The sequence below is a fragment of the Thamnophis elegans genome, chromosome 3 (assembly GCF_009769535.1).
Source record: "Thamnophis elegans isolate rThaEle1 chromosome 3, rThaEle1.pri, whole genome shotgun sequence".
NCBI lineage: Eukaryota > Metazoa > Chordata > Lepidosauria > Squamata > Colubridae > Thamnophis > Thamnophis elegans.
Window position 1 is genome coordinate 83,964,963 of NC_045543.1, and position 23,433 is coordinate 83,988,395.

General features: G+C 34.8%; 1 protein-coding gene across 3 annotated transcripts in view; it reads left to right on the forward strand.

The window, feature by feature from the left end:
- Window positions 1-23,433, forward strand: part of NAA35 (N-alpha-acetyltransferase 35, NatC auxiliary subunit) — a 36,404-nt gene that overhangs the window by 8,796 nt on the left and 4,175 nt on the right. For 2 of the 3 annotated variants that reach the window (XM_032214707.1, XM_032214706.1), the window contains exons 5-21: window positions 1,115-1,189; window positions 3,182-3,349; window positions 4,211-4,277; window positions 6,245-6,288; window positions 7,025-7,075; window positions 7,513-7,596; window positions 8,161-8,275; window positions 8,920-9,098; window positions 9,455-9,514; window positions 9,595-9,701; window positions 10,261-10,327; window positions 14,306-14,404; window positions 15,383-15,561; window positions 18,599-18,735; window positions 21,467-21,534; window positions 22,073-22,213; window positions 22,621-22,743. In XM_032214707.1, coding sequence (XP_032070598.1) covers window positions 1,115-1,189; window positions 3,182-3,349; window positions 4,211-4,277; window positions 6,245-6,288; window positions 7,025-7,075; window positions 7,513-7,596; window positions 8,161-8,275; window positions 8,920-9,098; window positions 9,455-9,514; window positions 9,595-9,701; window positions 10,261-10,327; window positions 14,306-14,404; window positions 15,383-15,561; window positions 18,599-18,735; window positions 21,467-21,534; window positions 22,073-22,213; window positions 22,621-22,743 — 1,764 coding nt within the window. The remainder of the gene's footprint in view (window positions 1-1,114; window positions 1,190-3,181; window positions 3,350-4,210; window positions 4,278-6,244; window positions 6,289-7,024; window positions 7,076-7,512; window positions 7,597-8,160; window positions 8,276-8,919; window positions 9,099-9,454; window positions 9,515-9,594; window positions 9,702-10,260; window positions 10,328-14,305; window positions 14,405-15,382; window positions 15,562-18,598; window positions 18,736-21,466; window positions 21,535-22,072; window positions 22,214-22,620; window positions 22,744-23,433) is intronic. The other variant, XM_032214708.1, reaches the window with a different exon arrangement.

Sequence of the window (23,433 nt, forward strand, 5' to 3'; positions counted from 1 at the left end):
ACTCAGGACTGTGATAATGATTAATGATACTGAGTGCTGCTGAGAGATTTAACAGGATATGTGATTGCCCCTGTGCTCATTCAGGTGCTGATAGTCATCCAGTGGAGCAGCAGCAGTGCATTTTATCTGTGGGCCTGATTGAAAGGCATTAAGATAATCCATTTCATCCAGGATTCTCTTATGTTATTTTCTTATTACTCACTATTCAGGAATGTAAAACATCTTGAGATTCTCAGAAGGATTTACAGAGTAATCAGGAATTGGTTAATCCTGATCAAAGTTGTACAACACAGGAAATTAAAAAAGGAGCAAGCAAAATGAAAACAGAATAACTCAAATATCTATTGTAAATAATGTCCGCATTCATTTTCTGGAGGAATTGAGCCACCCAGAGTCCCTAGGGCAGTGGTTCCCAAACTTGGCAACTTTAAGACTTGTGGACTTCAACTCCCAGAATTCTCCAGCTAGCTCTTCTGGCTGGAGAACTCTGGGAGTTGAAGTCCACAAGTCTTAAAGTTGCCAAGTTTGGGAACCACTGCCCTAGGGAGTGGGCAGCATACAAATCTTATTAAAGTTGCAAAGTTATTAAAGTTGCAAAGAATAGGCAACCTTCTGCAGGAGGGGATTGCAGTTATGTTTGATGGGAATAAAGACCATAATGAACAGGATGATTTAAAGTGTGAATGACCATTTCACATTAGGGGGATGTGGGCAGAGGCAGGATATTCTGGGTTTAGGAAGTGTGTTTTTGTTTGGTTTTACCTATTACTCCCGTTTTAGGGCTTAGGTTTTTGTACATTTCCCACATTAAAACAATAGGAAACAAACATCACGTTTTCAGAGAGAGAGTTGGAGAGAAGTCCAGGGATCACAAAAAAATATGTTAGGGAGCACACTGAGGCTTGAGATTACAATACTGACTGATAAGAAAAACTGCTACAGTAGTAGATTGTCCTTTTTTCTCTCCTTCATAGGTCAGTTTTGCCTGTCAGGAGAGAACCAAATCCCTTGCCTCAGCTAGTAATTGCAACAGTAAATGGAAATATTTCCTCACAATTTTATTCTCACTTATTACTAATAGAAACCTCATGTTTTCCCCCTTGTTCTTTTAAAGGATGGGACCATTAAAGTTAAAGACTTATCCTTGCCTGAACTGATAGGAATAATGGACACTTGCTTTTGCTGCTTGGTAAGAATGTAATATTTTTAATGTTGCTTGAGTGGAAATAACTTCTTTCTTTAAGCCTTTAAAGTAGGTTTTGGATTAATAAAAGCAGAACTGAAGCAGTTTGTGCCCGGGTTCTAACCAGAATATTTTAATTCTGAATAAGTCCAATTTATTAACTCATTTTCAAGGTTGTAGCTCCAAAAACCTGATTTAGAGAGTAGATCTTATTAAAGATAATAAGACTGCTTGTGATAAAATAGTATTCATTGTGCATGAAAATTAAGTTGGTGTGTTTTCTGAAACAAATAATTTCTAAAGCCATTGTGTTTGGACACAACTTTAATAAAGCGGAATTCCTATTTTGAACTTACAAAAACTTTTCCTCTCCATACATGATAATAGTATAGGGTGGGTGCAACCAGTTTCTTTTATAATAGGGGACCAAGATGCATAACCATATGTCAGTGCAGCCCATGAATGGAATTGAAAGACACACTAGAATACAATATTCTGGATAGAAATAGGAAGGGATTTATCTGGTGTCTCCCCCACCCCCCCTCACATAATGGTTCATATTACAAAGGCTCTGGCTAGAGTAGGATTCTTATGGCTGTACTAAAACATTGCACCATAACATCATCAACCACTTGGCCCTAATGAAAGTAAATGGAATCTAGTCAAAACTAGAGTAGAGTGGTATTCCCTTTATTATAAGGCAGTGATGGGCAACCTTTTTGGCGTGGTGTGTCAAAAATCGGCAAAAAATCGAGCATAACTCGCGTTGTGTGTCACTTCGACAAAAACATAATTTTGCGCAATTTATAGTTTAAACTACAAAAATGTATAATTGCAATATATAATTGTATTTAATAAACCAAAAACAAATTATTTAACATACCTGCTTAGTAACTTCTTTGTTCATCAGTCGATTTCGTATGTTGCCCTTGATATTATTGAACTTGTTTGGGGTGCCGTGAACCAGGGCTGTGGAGTTGGCTGCTTCCAGCTCCACGTCCTCATCAACATGCCGCTCCAGCCTGCCCCTGCTATGAATATTCCTAGTGACGCGAGGGCGAAGAATATGAATATTCATAGCAGGGGCGGGCCAGAGCGGCATGTTGATGAGGACGTGGAGCTGGAAGCAGCAGACTCCACAGCCCTGCCGTGAACTGAGATAAGTGTGGTGCGGTCGTAACCGACAGTCCCAGGAGTAGACTCTCTGTGCCGGCCTGACTGGAGAGAGGCGCGCACTGTTCCTGCGCTCCTCTCCTGCGGGTCCTCCCTCGCCGCGCTGATGACGTGTGTGCGCACGGCACACACGCCTTACCAGCAGCCCCTGCGCTCAGAAAGGGGCGGCGGCGATACAGTAAGTGAGTGTGGGTGGGGGAGATCACACGTCCCGCCCCCCCCGTTCCTCCAGCACAGATTCTTTCATCCTCGGCAGCCGTGCAGGAGCCGAGGATGAATCGCATGAAATCCTGTGCGTGTCACCCCAAATGGCTACGCGTGTCAGCACTGACACGCGTGTCATAGGTTCGCCATCACTGTTATAAGGGATAGCAAGGTGCCCTTTAGATTTTTTTCATTTCATTATTTTCTTGGTTTCACTCTTGTTTTCTTTTGTAAAGCAATGTTATAAGTATGCATGATTAATTTTTGTTATCTTTATGAACCTCTTTTAGGCTTGTCCCTTTTTCAGGTTTATCTTTTAGTTTTTTTCCAAGAAAATATGGTCACCATAGGTATAAGCGTTATCATAGTCTTAGGTAGGATATTTAAGTAGATACTCAATGAGGGGGGTTTGTGTCTCTGCATGTTGTTATACCCATGTATTATTTATACCACAACTGAAAAATATTCCAGGCTCAAAGTAGCATTTTCAAGAGTTCTACCTGAATAGCAAAGCAAGAAATTTTTTTAATGTTTCTTCCATGTTCAGGACAAAATGAGATTTTGTTGTTGTTGTTGTCTTAAATATTCTGATGCCCCTTATTACCTTCTCAATATTTTCAGATAACGTGGCTAGAAGGCCATTCCTTGGCACAGACAGTATTCACCTGCCTCTACATTCATAATCCTGACTTTATTGAGGATCCTACTATGAAGGCATTTGCACTGGGTATCCTGAAAATTTGCGATATTGCTAGAGAAAAAGTAAACAAAGCAGCAGTATTTGAAGAGGTGAGTTTCTTCTTGGTTTAATGTTTTCTCTTTTTCAATAAATTTGCATTCCTTCGAGATGTAGTTGGCTATTTTTATAGTTTTTAATCCATTATTTCTTATCTCTTAGTATCTTTGTCTTTTTAATTATAGTGAGCTCTTTCTCAAGATACTAAATTTGCTTTTACATTTTATTTGCTGTAATTTATAAGCTTCTCCTCTTGCTTTCAGTTAAAGATACACTTTCTGGAACATCTTCTTCCATAGTTGCGTAGGGTAGCTTACATGTATAGATGCAAAACTCTTCATTCCTTTGTGCTTGATGTATCCCTCATTTTGTACTGAGTGCTGTTATAACAGGTTTGCCCTTTCTCAGTTGGAAGTATTTCATATAACTGAAAACACCAAGAAAATCTGGGAGTGTGTTAGGCAGCCATATAAATTTTCTTTAAAAGTATATGCAGTTTTATTTTTTTTTATTATGAACAAATCAAAGTTAGAAAGGCTTGTGTCTAAAACAACTAAGTCTCTCCTTCAGTTGAAAACAAGATTTCTTGTAACTTTTGAATTAGGAAAATGCAGTTCATTTAAACTATATTTTCATAAATTAAGCCTGAAATCACTAGTAAAGCTTCCCTTTTTATAAAGTTTATGGTATTATTTAGGAAACTACATAAAATGTGTGCTGTGGAACAAGTCATATAGAAGTGGGAATAATATTAATTCCTAACATTTTGAGTGTTTTCTGAAAATATCTAGTGGTACAAATGCAGGCTAACATGCTTCTTGCAGAAATTCTGTGAAGCAAATTGCTATTTGTGGCAAATATGTTTTGACTGCAAAACTCTCTTCACTCCACCCCCTGCCCACTTTTGTATTTAGGAAGATTTTCAGTCTATGACGTACGGATTTAAGATGGCAAACAGTGTGACAGATCTTAGAGTTACAGGTAAAATTCAAATTCATTGTCTCTTTGTTAGTTTGAATGAATAAAGTCTAAGTTGTTTATTATTATTATTATTAATATTATACAATTGTATCACAGCGGCCAGTTGTTTCGCCGGATTTGGCATTGGTTACTAGTCGGGCCCCACTGAGGGGCCTAGGACGTCGTAACGTATTTTCGTAATATGCGTGCAGATCCAAGCAGTGCGGCTTTTTGCATTTGACTGGTGGTGATTTTGTCAATTTTTAACTGTTTTAAATGTAATTCCAGTGCTTTTGGAATAGCACCCAGTGTGCCAATTACCACTGGAATTACTACTGCTGGTTTGTGCCATAGTCATTGAATTTCGATTTTTAAGTCCTGGTAGTTTGCGATTTTTTCATGTTCCTTCTCGGTGACCCTGCTATCACCTGGTATTGCGATGTCTGTGATTGTGACCTTATTTTTCTCAACCAGTGTGATGTCTGGTGTATTATGCGCCAGTATTTTGTCTGTTTGTATACGGAAATCCCACAAGATCTTGACCATCTGATTTTCGGTGACTTTTTCAGGCTGATGTTCCCACCAGTTTGTTGCTGTTTTAATATTATAATTTTTGCACGAATTCCAATGGATCATTTGTGCTACTGAATTGTGCCGCAATTTATAATCAGTCTGCGCGATTTTTTACAGCAGCTGAGTATGTGATCAACAGTTTCATCAGCTTCTTTGCAAAGTCTGCATTTGGCATCAGAGGATTTTTCGATTTTGGCCTTAATGGCATTTGTGCGGATAGCTTGTTCTTGCGCAGCCAGGATTAGTGACTCTGTTTCTTTCTTTAATGTACCTGTTGTTAACCATAACCAAGTTTGTTCTCTGTCCACTTTATCTTTTATTTTTTCCAGAAATTGGCCATGCAGTGCTTTTTTCTGCCAACTCTCCATTCTTAATTTTATCACATCTTTTCTGTATTCTTGTTTCGTCTGTTGGGCCTTCAGTAGATTTTTGTTCTTTACTTCGATTAATAGATGTTCTTGACTTTCTTTTAAATAATCAGACAGTGCATGTTTTTCTTCTTCAACTGTTTGCTTCACTTGTAATAATCCTCTGCCCCCTGATTTTCGGGGCAGGTATAGTCTATCAGTATCACCACGTGGATGTAAACTGTAGTGCATTGTCATTAGTTTCCTGGTTTTTCGGTCCAAAAGGTCCAAATCAGCTTGTGTCCAGTTAACTATACCAGCTGTGTATCTTATAACTGTATCTTATAATAATTTATTATTATTATTATTATTATTATTATTATTATATAGTGTGTTTCTTCATTGGTTGTAAGCCGCCTAGAGTCACTGTGAACAAATGGGCAGCTATATAAATTTTCTGAATAAAATAAACAAATAAATAGGTTTCAAAGTTGTATTATAAATAGTAAGATTCTAAAAGGAAAATGTTTTTATGCATGCATTTTGAAGTAGGAATAAAAACTGAACACCCAAGTTCTTAATTAGTACAAAGAATTAAAGACACGGTGATCTTGGACCACACTGAAAACCGAAGTCAGTAATTTGGTGCAAATTCCTGGCTAGATGTTTTAGGGTTATTTTTTTTCTGAAGCAAATTATTTTTATCTGTATCATTGCCTGTCTTCAGTACTGTTCTTGGTAGAAATACATTATATTGATTAAATTCCTCATCTTTGATCAGTGGCTAAAAGTGATCTTGTCTCCTGTCCTTTCTGAAAAATTTTCTAGCTTGCTTTGGCCCCAGAGACATGCTAAAAAAAATAGGAGTAGATTTTAACACAGTTGGAAACCAAGCAGATGATGCTTTACCAAAACATATGGTGTCTTTAAAAAAAAAAATCAGCTTTCCAAGATTCTTGGAAAGCACCTGAATCTGTTTGTCCTGTTCTCAGACTTTTGTACCTAAGTGATTTTTTTCCCCAGTAGCATTCATATTGCTGAACTGAATAATATTTTTCCATGCTAAAGGTATGCTAAAAGATGTTGAAGATGACCTGCAACGGCGAGTTAAGGTATTTCTGTTGACTATTTCAGAAGTTAGGTATATAAAGCTATTTCTAATATAATGAAATATGGACAAATTGTTCAAATATACAACACTAATATTTTGACTAATGTACAGAATCAATTGGGGTGTACTTTAAAATGTAAAAGTCATTCCCTGCTGTATGATATATTTGGCACAGAGATAGTATGAATGGCAAGAATTGGGATATTGGTAGGCATTTGGCTTGTTACATTGTTAATTTCTGTGATCTTGTCCCAAAAAGTAAGGCTCTCGTTTAACTAAAATTTATTTTTGAACTACTTTATCAGATAGGAATGAATATAAGATGATTCTAATAAGATATCAAACTAAGAGAGATGGTGCAGCTATTTTTATTTACTGTTCTGTTGGGGGGGGGGTAGTCTTAATCTTCTAGAAAAGAACTTTGATGACCATCACTTGAACTGCAGTTCATTGTAAAGACTTGATCTACAAATACAGCATTCCAATGAAAGTGTAAACCAAGCCAGAATATTAGGGCTATGAAAGGATGTTTAGATGTTATGCTTTAGCTGTTAATGGGATGAATTCACATTTCATAAGTACTTCATTTCTGATTCCATTGATGAATTAGAAGTTTAACCAAGTGTTTGTAATATAGAATGTATTACCTATTTTTGCACAAAGATCACATGTATGTGACATTGGCCTATGAAGTTATGTAATACTTCATTAAATTGTTGTAATGCCTTTTATTTTAGAGCACTCGAAGCCGACAAGGAGAAGAGAGAGATCCAGAAGTAGAACTTGAAGTAAGGATGCTGATATTCTATACAAGATATCAGATAAAAAGCATCCTAAGCTGAAAAGGGGATATACCCAGACAGACACAGACAGACAGACAGGCGCACACACACACACACACACACAATGATAAACAATTAATTAATTAGAATCATAAGATTCCTGGGTGGGGAGATTGTTTGGGTCTTGATTTTGGCAGGACTTGAATTGGGCATTGCTTTTATTGGTAATCATGCACTTTGATCATATTTAAGGTACAATTTTAAAAACGGCATTCTTATACTATTAACTTATCCAGAAGGGAATTTGTTTTTAAAAAATTGTTTTGGGGTTCAGAGTAGCAACACAACTTTTATATGTATAAATAACAAACATTGTTTAAGCTTCAAACCTTCTCTTATATAACATTTGATAATTATTAATTTTGAAATTGATTTTACAATAGCATCAGCAGTGCTTTGCAGTTTTCAGCAGAGTGAAGTTTACTCGGATATTACTGACTGTGTTAATAGCCTTTACCAAGAAAGAGGTATGATTAATTGAACATTTTTAAACACACTTTAGTTGCCTCAAATTGTTTCTATATATTTTCATGCAGGTTATTATGTAGAGTTTCTACATTTAGAAACTACAGTAGCATATATGCTCACAAATACGCTGAGAATATTAGGTGCCAAAATACGCTCAAAAAAATTCACAATTTCAGGCACCAGGGGCACACGCTTACATGTTAATATGAATGCTCTTGTCATTGCTGAAATATGGGATCTTAGGCTGACATTACTTGACATTTCAGTTTTTGCATAATATTCATTGTAGCATTTCAACATTTTGAGGCAGGTAGAGTACTTAGTGGGCCATGTTGCCACTACCCATTTTAAAAGCTGTCATTTTACTTTCCAATAATCAAAACCGTAAAATTGATTTTGAATTTTTAAAACTGAGATGCATCTTTAGATCTAACATGCATAAGCAAGAATATGATATAATATAGTATGGTACACTAATATATTATGCTTTCTGTAATTGTACAAATTCTTAATACAGGTGTTGTTTTATTGTACATAAGCTTTTAAAATTTGTTTCTGAACAGACTAGTGCAGTTGCAGAAGCTCAGAAGTTGCTGACTCAGGCCGCTGACTTGCTTTCTGCGATTCACAACTTAATACATCATGGTATTCAGGCTCAGAATGATACCACCAAAGGAGGTCAGCATTTATTTTTAGGAATGTTCTCTAGCTCTTGCTGGGAAAGGTTTATTTTAAACTTTTCCATCTCAGTTGGGCATTCTTCTTGAGACCCAAACATATTGAAAACTTTATATTAGTACAAGGTGGTATTTGTTGTTCTAGAAATAGAAATATTTAGTAGCCTGTTGGAGGAAGATTGTCATTTTTGTGTGTCAGTGAGATCACCCATAGAATTTTTAAATGGTTTAGCAAAATCCAAACTGTCTATAAGTCATTCTTTCATCCTTTCTCACTGGGGATCTTCACTGAGAGTCTCTCCAATATATTCTCTTTTCCCCTTTTTAGGATAAGTTCAGATTTCTAGCTTTCTGTCATTGTAAATTCAGATTTTACAAATCATTAGTATTGCTGTGTAATTTTCAGAACTTGTCTTGAGACTGATCCTTATGCACAATATTCTATTCTGCTTCCTTATTACTTATGTAGTACTTGAATGCTTTGCTATTCAATAAATTTTGATAAGGTTAATCTTAAATTGCTTAGGTGACAAAATTAATATTTTGAAAGTTGTTCCTTAATTGATAAACTGTTCATTGATTGGCTATTATATAAAAGAGAACTTAAATGGAGAATCATAACTGAATTCTTTATTACTTTTTTAGATCACCCTATAATGATGGGCTTTGAGCCATTAGTTAATCAGAGATTGCTCCCTCCAACTTTTCCTCGATATGCAAAAATTATTAAAAGAGAAGAAATGGTTAACTATTTTTCAAAACTTATAGAACGAATCAAAACTGTGTGCGAAGTCATCAATTTAACCAATTTACATTGCATACTAGTAAGTATGAATACTTTTAGCATATTATTAATTGAGAAACAAAGGCATCCTCTTTGAATAATTCCAAGGGCTTTTTCATGAATGCTTTTTAGACTTAAAATGAATTCTCATTTCATGTTTCATATGTCAATTTGAAAAACAGAAAACAATTAATGAAGTCATTTTTAAAAGACTATTGAAATAGAATGCTGCAATTACTTTTTATAATTACTCCCAAAGAAGGGTCTCAAATGTCCCATTGAGGAAGGGGTGGGGAGCTCTCTTCTGCTGATGTAAGATGTTTTATATCTAAAGAGGAGTTTGACTTTATCTTTATTCAAAATATTGACCATGGTTTTCTTACTCTTATAAATTAGGATTTTTTCTGTGAGTTTAGTGAACAATCACCCTGCGTTCTTTCAAGATCACTGTTACAGGCAAGTTGGAAATAGTACAATAAAAGATTGAAAATTATTTTCATAGCCATATAAACTAATGAAAATACATTTTGTTTCAGACCACTTTCCTTGTGGACAATAAAAAAGTCTTTGGTACTCACCTTATGCAAGACATGGTAAAAGATGCCCTAAGATCTTTTGTCAGTCCACCAGTACTTTCACCAAAGTGAGTAGCAAAATCTATTTGGGTATGAACTTACATATTTATAGTTTCTTTCAAAATATCTTAGATACTTTAAAAACTATACTATATAAAGTATATTTTTATACTAAAGATACCAAGGTGTTGGTAAAATCACTTCTACTTAGAAGTAGACTTCTCTGGTAATTAAAAAATATCTAAGTATTGTTAAGGGAGAAAAAGTATCTGGGAGTTCTATGGCATAACCATTGTTAGGAATACAAGTCATGTGTTTCATCTAAGGATAGAAGGAAGCAGTTGATTTATTCATGAGTTATACTTTTTTTAAAAAGCCTCCAAAGACCAGAGGGTAGTGATGTGATAACATCAAACACCCCCAAAGTTTTTGGGGGTTTGTATATATTTGGAGTAGAGTGTCACTGAGGATACGAAGGTGTGAAAATCACTTAAGGTTTGTACTCTTATCGATATGCTCGGGGGGGGAGGGATAAAAATAATTGGAGGGACAGGATGCCCACCTCTGCTTTAGGTTACTGTATATCTTTAATTTTTATTGAAAATAATTTCACTCGTTTTCTCTTAGGTGTTGTCTTTATAACAATCACCAGGCTAAGGACTATATTGACTCCTTTGTCACACACTGTGTTCGAGTGAGTATTGATAGCATTATGAAATATTCGTGCTATTTATTTTAATGCTTACATACAGTAAGGATAAAACGTATATTTTATCAATGTATGACCTGTTCAAAGTTGGATTGTTACATCCTTTTAGCAAAAAGTAAACCAGTATTTGAATTGAAGAAATATTATATTAATTTGAAGAAAATATTTTTTTAAAGTGCTTTGTAAAATAGCGAAGGAAGTAGTATAGAGGGTCCTGTAAGGATTATGGGCAAAATGTTTTGTCTTGAAACTTGTTTGGTTTGAAATTTCACAAAGCTTCCCATTCCAAGTACACAACGGCCCATTTTTACAGCTAAAATGCATTTCAGTAAATTTTGTGCTTGAAATATTTCAAAATGAAACAGTTTCCAGATGCCTGGTCCTGTGATTCTCCTTTTATCTTTCTAAATTTTTCAGTTGTGATGCTGTAAGATACTTTCACAGACTAATAGGAAATTATGACAAATTATTGAAGGAATATTCTGCACTTCAAAAGAAGGACTATATTGTTTTTATAATGATAGGAAAACATTGCAGTAAGATGCATATTACAATCACCTTTTAGATTCACCTAAACAGATGTGAGCTAAGAACTGATTGATTTTGTTTTTATAAATCACTTCAAGGTACACTGTTGCACAGTGCACAAAAGCCAATGTGGGTGTGTCAAAAACAGATCATGCCAGACTAATCTTACTGCGTTCTCCAACAAAGTGACAAAATTAGTGGACCAGAGGAATGCCGTCGATATAATTTATTTGGACTTCAGTAAAGCATTTGATAAAGTAGAGCATAATCTACTACTAGATAAAGTAGAAAAATGTGGGTTAGACAGCATCACCACCAGATGGATTCGTAACTGGCTGACCAACTCCGCTCAACGTGTAGTCCTCAATGGAACTGCATCTACATGGAGGGAAGTATGCAGTGGAGTACCCCAAGGCTCTGGTTTAGGCCTAGTACTCTTCAACATCTTCATCAATGATTTGGATGAGGGGATAAATGGGGAACTCATCAAATTTTCAGATGACACCAAGCTGGCAGGAATAGCCAACACTCCAGAAGATAGGCTTAAGATACAGAAGGATCTTGACAAACTTGAACATTGGGCACTATCTAACAAAATGAAATTCAATGGTGAAAAAAGTAAGGTTCTATATTTAAGCAAGAAAAACGAAATGCACAGGTACGAGTATAGGTGGTACCTTGCTCAATAGTAGTAACTATGAGAGGGATCTTGGAATCCTAGTGGACAACTATTTAAATATGAGCCAGCTATGTGCTGCAGCTGCCAAAAAAGCCAACACAGTTCTAGACTGCATAAACAGGGATAGAATCAAGATCATGTGAAGTGTTAATACCACTTTTTAATGCCTTGGTAAGGCCACACTTGGAATACTGCATTCAGTTTTGGTCGCCATGGTGTAAAAAAGATGTGGAGACTCTAGAAAGAGCAACAAAGATGATTTGGGGACTGGAGGCTAAAACATATGAAGAACGGTTGCAAGAACTGGGTATGTCTAGTTTAATGAAAAGAAGGACTAGGGGAGACATGATAGCAGTGTTCCAATATCTCGAGGGTTGCCACAAAGAAGAGGAAGTCAAACTATTCTCCAAAGCACCTGAGTGTAGAACAAGAAGCAATGGGTGGAAACTAAGCAAGGAGAGAAGCAAAGTAGAATTGAGGAGAAATTAGGGAGGCAGGGCTGACGTCGCAACGACATGACATGCAATCTTGGAGCTCCAAGATTACGGTCGATATCTCTGCTGCTGGACAGTCCTTTTGGACTTAAACCATCCCATAGAGACGGTGATAGAGAACGGCACATCCTGCTGATCTCAGGGACATCACAAAGTTCCTGATTGATCCAGGAGAAGTTCTTTTTTCCAGCAACAGAGAAGCAGCCATTAAGCTGAAAAAGGTTGGGACAGCCCCTGAAAGGAAGAAAAGCAGGAGAGAGAGTGGGTCGAAATGGTGAGATAAATTTTTACTATTAGAGAAGAGGATACCCAAAAAGACTTAGAGTAAAATTAAAATTGAAGACAGAAGAGAGTAAGTGGCGAATTAAGCCTGAATTAAACTTAATGTGTTTTTAATTTTTTTTTTAATGGATGGAATTTTTACAAATGCCTCTTTTTAAATTGGACTGGTTTCTTTTTCCTTCTATTTTTCCTCTTTTTTCATATTGGTGGATTATGAATTTCTTTCCTTTTTTCAACGCTTGGCTGGATTGTTTCTTTTTAAGAATTTTTTTTCTTAAGTTTGGAATTTAAAGAGAGGGGTAAAAGCAGAGGGAAAACAAGTAACACTGCCACCTAGAGGCTGGAGGCTTGGAAACATTGATTTTTTTTTCTTATTCCCTTTGAACATCTAACATCTTATACTTCAAGGCTCCTGATTTTGTTTATTGAAATGGATAGTGGGAAGAGTATGGATTGTTTATGCAGGTGCTCTTCTGGAGTGAAGAGAAAGCCTTGACTTGAAAGATTATTGTGAACTTGTTTGAAACTTAACAAAAAAGCCTTGGATGTTTTAGTGGCAAGGTTTATAACCTGGAAGAATGGCACAACATGAAGAAGAAAAAGAACTAACATTACAAATGATTATGCTAGAAATTCAAAAGGTACAAATAAGTACAGAGAACATTGAAAAGAGAATGGAGAATATAGAACAACAGAAAAAATAGTTGGAAGAACTGAGAATATTTACAAAATGATGAAATTTGAGGATAGAATTCAAAAAAATTGAAGAAAAATATGAACAAAGCGATAAGAAAATTATTGATATTGACAGCAAATTGAGCGTGGTTGGAAATGATAGGAGTGGAATGTTGAAAGGAGAGATTAACTGGAACTCTTATCTCAAACCTCAAAACATGGAAGAAGAAAAGGGAGAAAATCTGGCAGAAACAATGAGAGAAATTCTGGCAGAAGCATCAGTGATAACTAAAGGCAAGCTGATGGAAGGAATAGATGGAGGGTTTCGAGTCTTTACAAGATATGCAATGAACAACAAGATGCCAAGAGAAATCCAAATAAGATTTATCAAGAAAACAATTAGAATACAAATATTACAAATGGCAAGAGATATAGGATTGCACTACTACTGGAAGGACACAGGATGATGAAATGAAATGTTATAATAAAAATTAAATTAAACTTAGTTAAATTTAGAGTATTATGTATAAAATAAAGTAATAATATTATAGTCAAATAAATGATTAATAATGATAATAATGCATATATATACACTAGATTGATAATATGAAATTTTACACAAATTGTAAGTGAGGACTATGGAGAGGATGCTGAAAAGCTTTGTTATAAAAGATAAACAATTCTATATAAAATAGAATATAAAGATGTAATACTATTGGATGATTTCAGAATGATGTAATGAAATGCCATAATATAAATCTATTTTAAATTTAGAATACTTTACATAAAAAGGATGTAATAATAGCTACAGTCAAATGAATGTTTAATAATCATAATAATTGTATACATATATATTAGATTGATAATATGAGACTTTATATAAATTGCAAGTGAAGACTATTGTGAGGAAGCACAAAAGTTTTGTAACCAATCAACACACTGTAAGGAATTGGAGGAGGGTTTTTATACTTTGTGTGTGTTTATGTTTGTTTTATGTTTGTTTAAAAATAAAAACTTTTTTTAAAAAAAAAAGAATTGAGAAATTTCCTGACGGTTAAAACAATTATTCAGTGGAACAGCTTGCCTCCAGAAGTTGTGAGTGCTCCAACACTGGAAGTCTTTAAGAAAATGTTGGATAGCCATTTGTCTGAGCTGATGTAGGTTTAGGGTTTCCTCATAGGCAGGGGGTTGGACTAGAAGACCTCCAAGGTCCTCTCCAACTCTACTATTATAATTGTAATTGTAATTCTTAAGATTTCCTCTGTAAAGTCTCAAATATAACATACTGGTTCCTTTTTTTTCCAGCCATTTTGCAGTTTGATTCAAATTCATGGGCATAATAGAGCTCGGCAGAGAGATAAACTTGGCCATATTCTTGAAGAATTTGCTACTTTGCAAGATGAGGTAATATAAGCAGGTATCAAATCTTATCACCTTATCAAATCTGTCATGAAGATGGCTTGCATTTTCTCTCTAGTTCATTTGGCAGTATAAGAATTATTTAAAAGTACATTTAGATCTGTTGAAGTGAGAACTTTAGGAATAGTTTGCAGTGTTCAAGCAGCATGCTTTTGTTCTCTATGCTTCCTAGAGCTACATCCGATACATGTTTTTCTGTTTCCATTGCCCTTTAAAAAAGAGTTAATATCTAGGAATATAAGATTTAAGGAAAACCTTAAATTTGGGCAAACTAACTTTTTCTTCGTAACTAATGTTGCTATATTTATTAATAACTTTAGACAACGTATTATCAGTTTGTTTTAAGATATATCATATCATATACCAAAGCATTAAATATTAGAATATTCAATAGGTTTCAAAGGTGAAAAAAATCATTATATGATATAAAATTCTAAGGTGTAATATTGTATGGAAGACAAAATGCTCAATTTATTAGTATCATTCATACATATGTTACACCTAAATTAAATGAAACTGTTTTGATCCTTACATGTTATTGCATATGTTTGGGTTATTTGTTTTGATGTGAAAGAACAACAGTTTTGGGGTCGTAGGTGTAAATGCAGATACAAGCATCGGTGATGGGGAGGGGGATTAGATTTTTGTTAAAAAAAAATTTATCTCACCTTTATTATTTTTATAAATAACTCAAGGTGGTGAACATACATAAAGATCCTTCTTCCTCCTGTTTTTCCCACAACCACCACCCTGTGAGGTGAGTTGGACCGAGATTGGGTGACTGGCCCAAAGTCACCCAGCTGGCTTTCATGTCTAAAGTGGGACTAGAACCCACAGTTTCTAGCCTGAGGCCTTAACCACTAGGCCAAACTGACTCTTTTAGTTAGAATTATTTGTCAGAATTTTGTTAGTGTAATTTCAGCACTCGTCGTTGCATTAAGATGAATATTTCTTTTTCATTAGGCAGAGAAAGTGGATGCAGCTCTTCACAGTATGCTCTTGAAACAAGAACCTCAAAGGCAGCATTTGGCCTGCTTGGGAACGTGGGTCCTATATCATAATCTTCGCATTATGATACAGTATCTCCTCAGTGGGTTCGAATTGGAGCTATACAGTATGCATGAATATTATTACATATATTGGTAAGAGAAGTTAATTACTTGCAAATTAGGAAGGTGTGCTATCCAGACCTAACTATAAATATAGTGAAGCATATGTGTCTAACAGGTTCCTTAGGTACAATTGCATTAGTATTCCCCCATTGATCATGATGCGGCAGAGATTCCATAAGTGTGTATTACTCATATTTAAAGATATCTTCAATATTTTTGATACTTCAATGAATTTATTTTTTTTCTAAACATCATGCAAAATTAATGAGTTTTACACTGCTTAGCTATTTTTGCTTATAGAGATACTTGCATTAGATATTCCTTTACCTAAAATACTACTGATCTCCTTGTTTTGTAATGCCTCTATTTGCCTGAAGTTTGTTTGAAGAGCAGTTAGTCTTAAAGCTTCGATAGCTGGAACTGGAATATAGTCTTCATTGTGTGTGAATGTAAGAGAGTCATCAGACATATAGTGATATGAAATAGTAAGCACATGCCATATATATTTTTCCTTTTTTTACATTTGTGGACATACCAATGTTTTATCTTCATTCAAACAGCATAAGACAAAAAATATAACGTAATTGAACAGAAAAACCCAATGGAAAACTGACTTTGAAAATATTTATTCAATAAAGATTTAACAGATATAGCATTTTCTTCTGTGGAAAAAGTAAGCAAAACCTGAGATTTTTTCCCCTTTTGACCGAAACAAGCTTTAAGTAAAACCCTCCCATTTCCTCTTTTTCAGCCAGTTTGGTGGATTTACTAGAATGTTTATGGTTGCTGCCACTTTCTTTAAAGCTTTCATCTTCTGGCTGGTGATTTCCCATTAGCCTCAAGCACCTTGGATACAAAAGTAGATTCCATGTTGGTGAACTGCTCAGGACCTGATACAGCAAACCATAACATTTCCATCACTATGCTTTATACTTGGTATCAGGTTCTTCTGGTAAATGCTGTATTTTCACCAAATGTGTCTCTTGGTACTTATCTGTATCAATATCTTTGCCTCTTCTGTCCTTTCTGGACAGTAGAGGTTTCCTCTTGATATACCTCCTACGTAACTCTAATTTGAGCAGCTTCTTTCTAATGGTAGACACATGCAGTTTGACTTCAATAGTGGTGAGAGCTGGTTCGGGGTCACGTGATGAAATTCTGGGATTCTTAGAGGCCTTCTTCAGTGTCTTGTGTTCTGCTCGAGGGCTGAGCTTGCTGGGATAGCGAGACTTGGATGAGTTGGCAGTTGTTTGAAATCTTCTCCTCTCATAAATGATATTCCAGATAGTAAAATGATTGATGTCTAGTTGTTTGGCAATCTTTAAAATCCTTTCCCAGATTCACAGGCATCAATGCCTATTTTTTCTGAAAGCTTCAGAGAGCTCTTTTGATCTAGGCATGGTGATACCATCATAATGAATCAAACTAAACATCTGAGATTTCATTAAGGTTTTGCCTAGATTTACCTATATATGGTACACATACTAATTTTTTAAAATTCTAATTTTAGGTATGTGAGGTAGTGACAAATGCAGAGATGTATTTATTTTTTTCCACAGGTGAAATTTGTGTCTATGTTCATTTAAATTACACAATGGACTACAAGATGCGTTTCTTACATCCCTTTTGTCAATGTTGTTGAATGAAGATCAAATACCTGTATGCCCAAATATGTTGAAAAAGTCAAACATTTCAGTTACTTTTTCACATGACTATAGCTGAAAGACTTCTAGTTCCCCATAATTTGTCCATTGCTTCATGCAATGGAGCCCTTACACTGATCAGTGCTTGCAAAGTTCTGATAGTACATCTACAGCTGTCCCTCTGTTAATATATTTTCTTAGATTGTTAATATATTGACATTGGTCATGAACTTTGATGTTCCTAATTATTTTTTAATATTTTGAAAATTACATGTGGATAATTTGAATTAACAACCTATTCAGGGTTAATGTAACAGGCTTGTGACTCTTAGGGTATGTTTGTTTGAGGATCTTCATGGCAAGAAAGTATTCTCTCCCATTAGCAACTACTGCTATGAGGGTGATCTGGCATGAGGGGAAAAATTAGGCTAGTTTCATAATAAACTAAAGTTGTCAGAGAGAATCTTATTGTGTGACTATATTAATTTTAATAAAATAATGCTTGAGTCTGGGCTGATCAGTTTTCTTTCTTCTTTGCTTTGAGAAAGAAAAGAGAGGACAGTTTTAGTGAAGAAAACAGAAATTCATTTAATGATAGCTGGTGTATAATATGATTCAATGAAGGATCTATACATTTAAATTATAAAGTTGTCTGGAAATACTAAGTATGATTTTTATTTTAGTTATCAACTTATTTGAAAATAAACAATTTTCTCAAATGGTTACATTTTTTCCTACTTAAAGTCTTATCTAAATTAAAACTGGTTATAAAAACAAACTGATTGAAGGTGCTTCTTTTAACCCTTAAAGCCCTTTGTGGTATAAAACGGAGTTATCTGAGAAATCGCCTTTCCCCAGTTGTATCACCTCAGCCCATTAGATTTGACAGAGGAGACATGTTATGGATACCATCTGCTAGGGAACCATATCTGGCGGGTCCCAGATAGCAGGCTTTGTCTACTGTGGCACCCACCTTATGAATATTCTCCCCACTCCTGCCCCTCAACATTAGGTTAGCTCTATCCCTTTTGATATTTTAGAAGTCCCTCAAGACCTTGTTATATCATCAGGGCAGGGGGTCCCAGGAAACTGCAGACTTGTTTAAATGGCTCCAGTATTGAGGTACATATTTTCTTTTTCTTTCTTTCTTTCTTTCTTTCTTTCTTTCTTTCTTTCTTTCTTTCTTTCTTTCTCTATTTGGGGTTTGTATATATTTTTAGTTTAAATTATCTCCATTTGTAATGCTGATTTTTCTATTTTTAAATGTTTATTTTAATGTGTGTGTTGTTTTTTATTGACAATTGCACGTTGCCAAGAGTCACTTCTCTTGAGATGGACACCTTTATAAATTTGATTAATAAATGAACAAATAAATAATCAAAAATTGGTAAATGTCCTAAAATTAAGTATTCTTTCTATATTAGGTACCTATCTGAATTTCTATATGCATGGCTAATGTCGACACTCAGTCGTGCTGATAGTTCTCAAATGGCTGAAGAAAGAATAATGGAAGAACAACAGAAAGGCCGGAGTAATAAAAAAACAAAGAAAAAGAAAAAAGGTATAGTTTTGAGACAGGTCTTGCAAACGCTTCATTGTTTTGTTTCAGGCTTCTTTTATGACATCTGAACTTATGGTTGCCTTTTGAAAGTTCAGCTATATGGAGCCATCAAAATCTAAATTATATACATTCTTCCAAATAAGCAATTTCATTATCTCCAAACTCATTCTTCAATAAAATCTAAATAAAATGACATAATACTCATAGCATAGACATTGTAAAATAAATTAAACAACAACAACAACAACAACAATAATAATAATAATAATAAACAAACAACATCTTGCCAGTAGAGCAAAAAGGCAACAAAAGAAGGAGCAGGGGCACAAAAGATCAGCTTCTAATTGATAAAATGATATTAGAAAATTGTAAGAAAAGAAAAACGAACTTGAATATGGTCTGGATTGATTACAAAAAGGCATTTGACTCACTGCCACATAGTTGGATCATAAAATGCTTAGAAACAACTGGCATTAGCAAAAATATTACATCCTTTACTGAAAAGGCGATGAAACAATGGAGAACTGAGTTGGCAGTAGGGAATGAGATCTACGGAATGGTTAATATCAAGCGAGGAATTTTCCAGGGTGATTCACTTTCACCTCTTCTCTTCATCATCGCAATGATCCCACTATCAGTAATCTTTAAAAAAATGAAATTAGGCTACCAAACAGCCAAAGAAGCTGAAAAAATTTCGCATTTACTATATATGGATGATTTGAAACTCTATGGAAAGTCAGAAATAGAAATCCAATCATTGACAAACACAGTCCGAGTATTCAGCACCGATATTTCAATGCAGTTTGGCATGGAAAAATGTGCCACTGTATCCATAAAAAGGGGCAAAATCACTGCATGTGAGGGAATTGAAATGCCCAATGGCCAATTAATTAAATGCAAAGAAAATGAAGCCTACAAATACTTAGGCATTCTGCAGTTGAATCACATCAAGCATTGAGAAGTAAAAACTATTGTCAGGCGAGAGTACACCAACAGAGTTAGGAAAATTTTGAAATCTAAATTGAATGGTGGAAATACAATCAAGGCCATAAATACCTGGGCAATACCAGTTATAAGATACACAGCTGGTATAGTTAACTGGACACAAGCTGATTTGGACCTTTTGGACCGAAAAACCAGGAAACTAATGACAATGCACTACAGTTTACATCCACGTGGTGATACTGATAGACTATACCTGCCCCGAAAATCAGGGGGCAGAGGATTATTACAAGTGAAGCAAACAGTTGAAGAAGAAAAACATGCACTGGCTGATTATTTAAAAGAAAGTCAAGAACATCTATTAATCGAAGTAAAGAAAAAAAATCTACTGAAGGCCCAACAGACGAAACAAGAATACAGAAAAGATGTGATAAAATCAAGAATGGAGAGTTGGCAGAACAAAGCACTGCATGGCCAATTTCTGGAAAAAATAAAAGATAAAGTGGACAGTGAACAAACTTGGTTATGGTTAACAACAGGTACATTAAAGAAAGAAACAGAGTCACTAATCCTGGCTGCGCAAGAACAAGCTATCCGCACAAATGCCATTAAGGCCAAAATCAAAAAATCCTCTGATGATGCCAAATGCAGACTTTGCAAAGAAGCTGATGAAACTGTTGATCACATACTCAGCTGCTGTAAAAAAATCGCACAGACTGATTATAAATTGCGGCACAATTCAGTAGCGCAAATGATCCATTGGAATTTGTGCAAAAATTTTAATATTAAAACAGCAACAAACTGGTGGGAACATCAGCCTGAAAAAGTCACCGAAAATCAGATAGTCAAGATCTTGTGGGATTTCCGTATACAAACCGACAAAATACTGGCGCATAATACACCAGACATCACACTGGTTGAGAAAAACAAGGTTACAATCATAGATATTACAATACCAGGTGATAGCAGGGTCGCCGAGAAGGAACATGAAAAAATCGCAAGATACCAGGACTTAAAAATCGAAATTCAACGACTATGGCACAAACCAGCAGTGGTAATTCCAGTGGTAATTGGCACACTGGGTGCTATTCCAAAAGCACTGGAATTACATTTAAAACAGTTAAAAATTGACAAAATCACCACCAGTCAAATGCAAAAAGCCGCACTGCTTGGATCTGCACGCATATTACGAAAATACGTTACGACGTCCTAGGCCCCTGGGTGGGGCCCGACTAGTAACCAATGCCAAATCCGGCGAAACAACTGGCCGCTGTGATACAATTTAATAATAATAATAATAATAATAATAATAATAATAATAATAATAATGGAATATGATCTTAATTTCTTATTTTATTCTTGAATAAGTTTAGAAATTTGAACTTCTCTTTTCACTAATTGCATTTTCCCATTGAATAATCTTTCCAGTTTTCATAATTCATTTGTCAAGCAATGTAGCTTGCTTTTATCATTAGAAGAAAAAAGTAGCCCCCCCCCCGTTTGTATAGTTTTAATTGTTTACAACTCAAATGATTTATAAATAAACAAAAATATTTTTCCATTATTACTATTTTTCAGTCAGCAGTATATTAGAAAGTGGCCTTTTTGAGAGAATGTTTAGCATGGGTGTCTCACAGTTAATTTCTGTAGTAGGGTCATTGCAAATTCTATAAAATAATACATATACTTATGAGATCTGCCTCATTTTTCAGATTATGCAGGTTTTTAAAAATATTTTAGAAGTTAGCACAATTTTATGATCATGTTTTTCTATGCATAACTTTTACAGCTCGTCCTCTGAGCAGAGAGATTACAATGAGCCAAGCCTATCAAAATATGTGTGCTGGAATGTACAAGGTGATGTATTACACATTATGTAATTCAATAACTTTTTTAAAAATACAGATCTATAAAGGGCACATTTGTATACCCAAATTTGCTGGGGAATTCTAGGATTCGAAGTCCACAAGTCTTAAATTGCCAACGTTGGACACCTGATCTAGGGCTTTAGCATAAGCACTTTGAGTTGGACCTGGCAATTTTTAGTAACTAATCCAACAAGCAATCTAACGAACAAGGTTTAAATTGCTAAACCTCCTTGTAACCAATAGCAGTTGGGCTACCACATCTTGGACCATCTAAAGTTTATTTGTACATTTCACTAGCATAGTCATCTGTTAGTAGTATGAAAGAGCTAGTTCCATTTAATTCCAGTGATACAGTTATGAATGATATTTCAAGAGATAATTACTAGGGTGGAATGTCAAGAATCATATGCAGTTATAATCAGAAATACAAACCATTTTTCCTATTATTTCTAAGTAGTATGTACATATATTAACATTTCCATTGCTGTTGTTGTAACAAGCTGCTTTTACTTTGCATTTTCCTGAAGACTATGATTGCTTTTGACATGGATGGTAAAGTGAGGAAGCCAAAATTTGAACTTGATAGTGAACAAGTTCGATATGAACATCGATTTGCCCCATTCAACAGTGTCATCACACCACCTCCTGTGCACTATTTGCAATTCAAGGTGACTCACATTAAATCCATGTTATTTACATGTTTTACTTTAATATTTTTTTAAAACTAATTTGTCACAATTTTTGTTAATAATTTCGTCCTCACAAGCAATTGTTCCTGGCGGTATATATTTCTTTTTCTTGGAATGAAGGCAAGTAACAGTGGTTTACATCAAGTCACATCCCAAGCCTGCCTTTAAAATAGGAAAAAGGATTTTGCATGCCGTGTTAGTGGTCTTGAAAAGTATAATTTGTTAGTCTTTACAATACCAGAAGTAATTATAAAATTATATATGAATTAATAATTAAAAGGGTTCTGTATGCTGTTTCTTTTCATCAAACCTCAATTTATATTTTTGAATGTATAAGGATATTTTATTGCTTCAATTTTAAATAATATTTATTATTTAATGTTTAGGAAATGTCTGATCTAAACAAATACACTCCTCCGCCTCAGTCTTCTGATCTCTACATGGCTGCTAGCAAACACTTCCAGCAAGCTAAAATGATACTGGAGAATATCTCTAACCCAGATCATGAGGTAAACATCTGAGAGAGAGAGAGAGAGAATAAATTGAAACTTGCTTATGATATTCAAAATCCACTGAAGGGAGGCAAATGCAGATTGTCTACATATCTCTGCAAGCATAAACTCTTTTGTGTGAAATATGCTACTGTCCTTAAATATCTGAAGTTTTTGGAGACTTAATTGCTTGATATTTTATGATGGAACCTGTAAAGGTCTTAGAAGAATTAAGTTTATAAACACTATTTAATATTAACTCTAGCAGTTTATAGAATGATGTTGCTGATGTTACAGTTCAGCTCTTTTCCATAGGGGCAGTTTCTGCATAATCTTCAATATTTTTTAAAAAATAATTAAAATAATTTTAAAAATTATTAAAAATTAATTTAACAAGAAAAATCAGTTCAACTGTGTTAACAATGTAATATAATTTCATAATAAAGAAAAATGGCCAGGGAAATCATTATAAATAGAACTGCTCCCCAGATTTAAAATTCTAGTTATTACAGTGTTTATTGCTTTACCTACTAGTTCTTTTCTGTTAATTAGTCAGAAATCTGCTCTGCATCCTCTTGTTTTGTAACTTTGCTAGTGGTTTACTTAAAAAGAATCAGAGAATTTGATCATTTCTGAATATGGAAAGAAGTCCATCTTTTAAAAGATGTTGACAACAGCCTGGCATTTTTCATGCTTCCCCAGAATGCT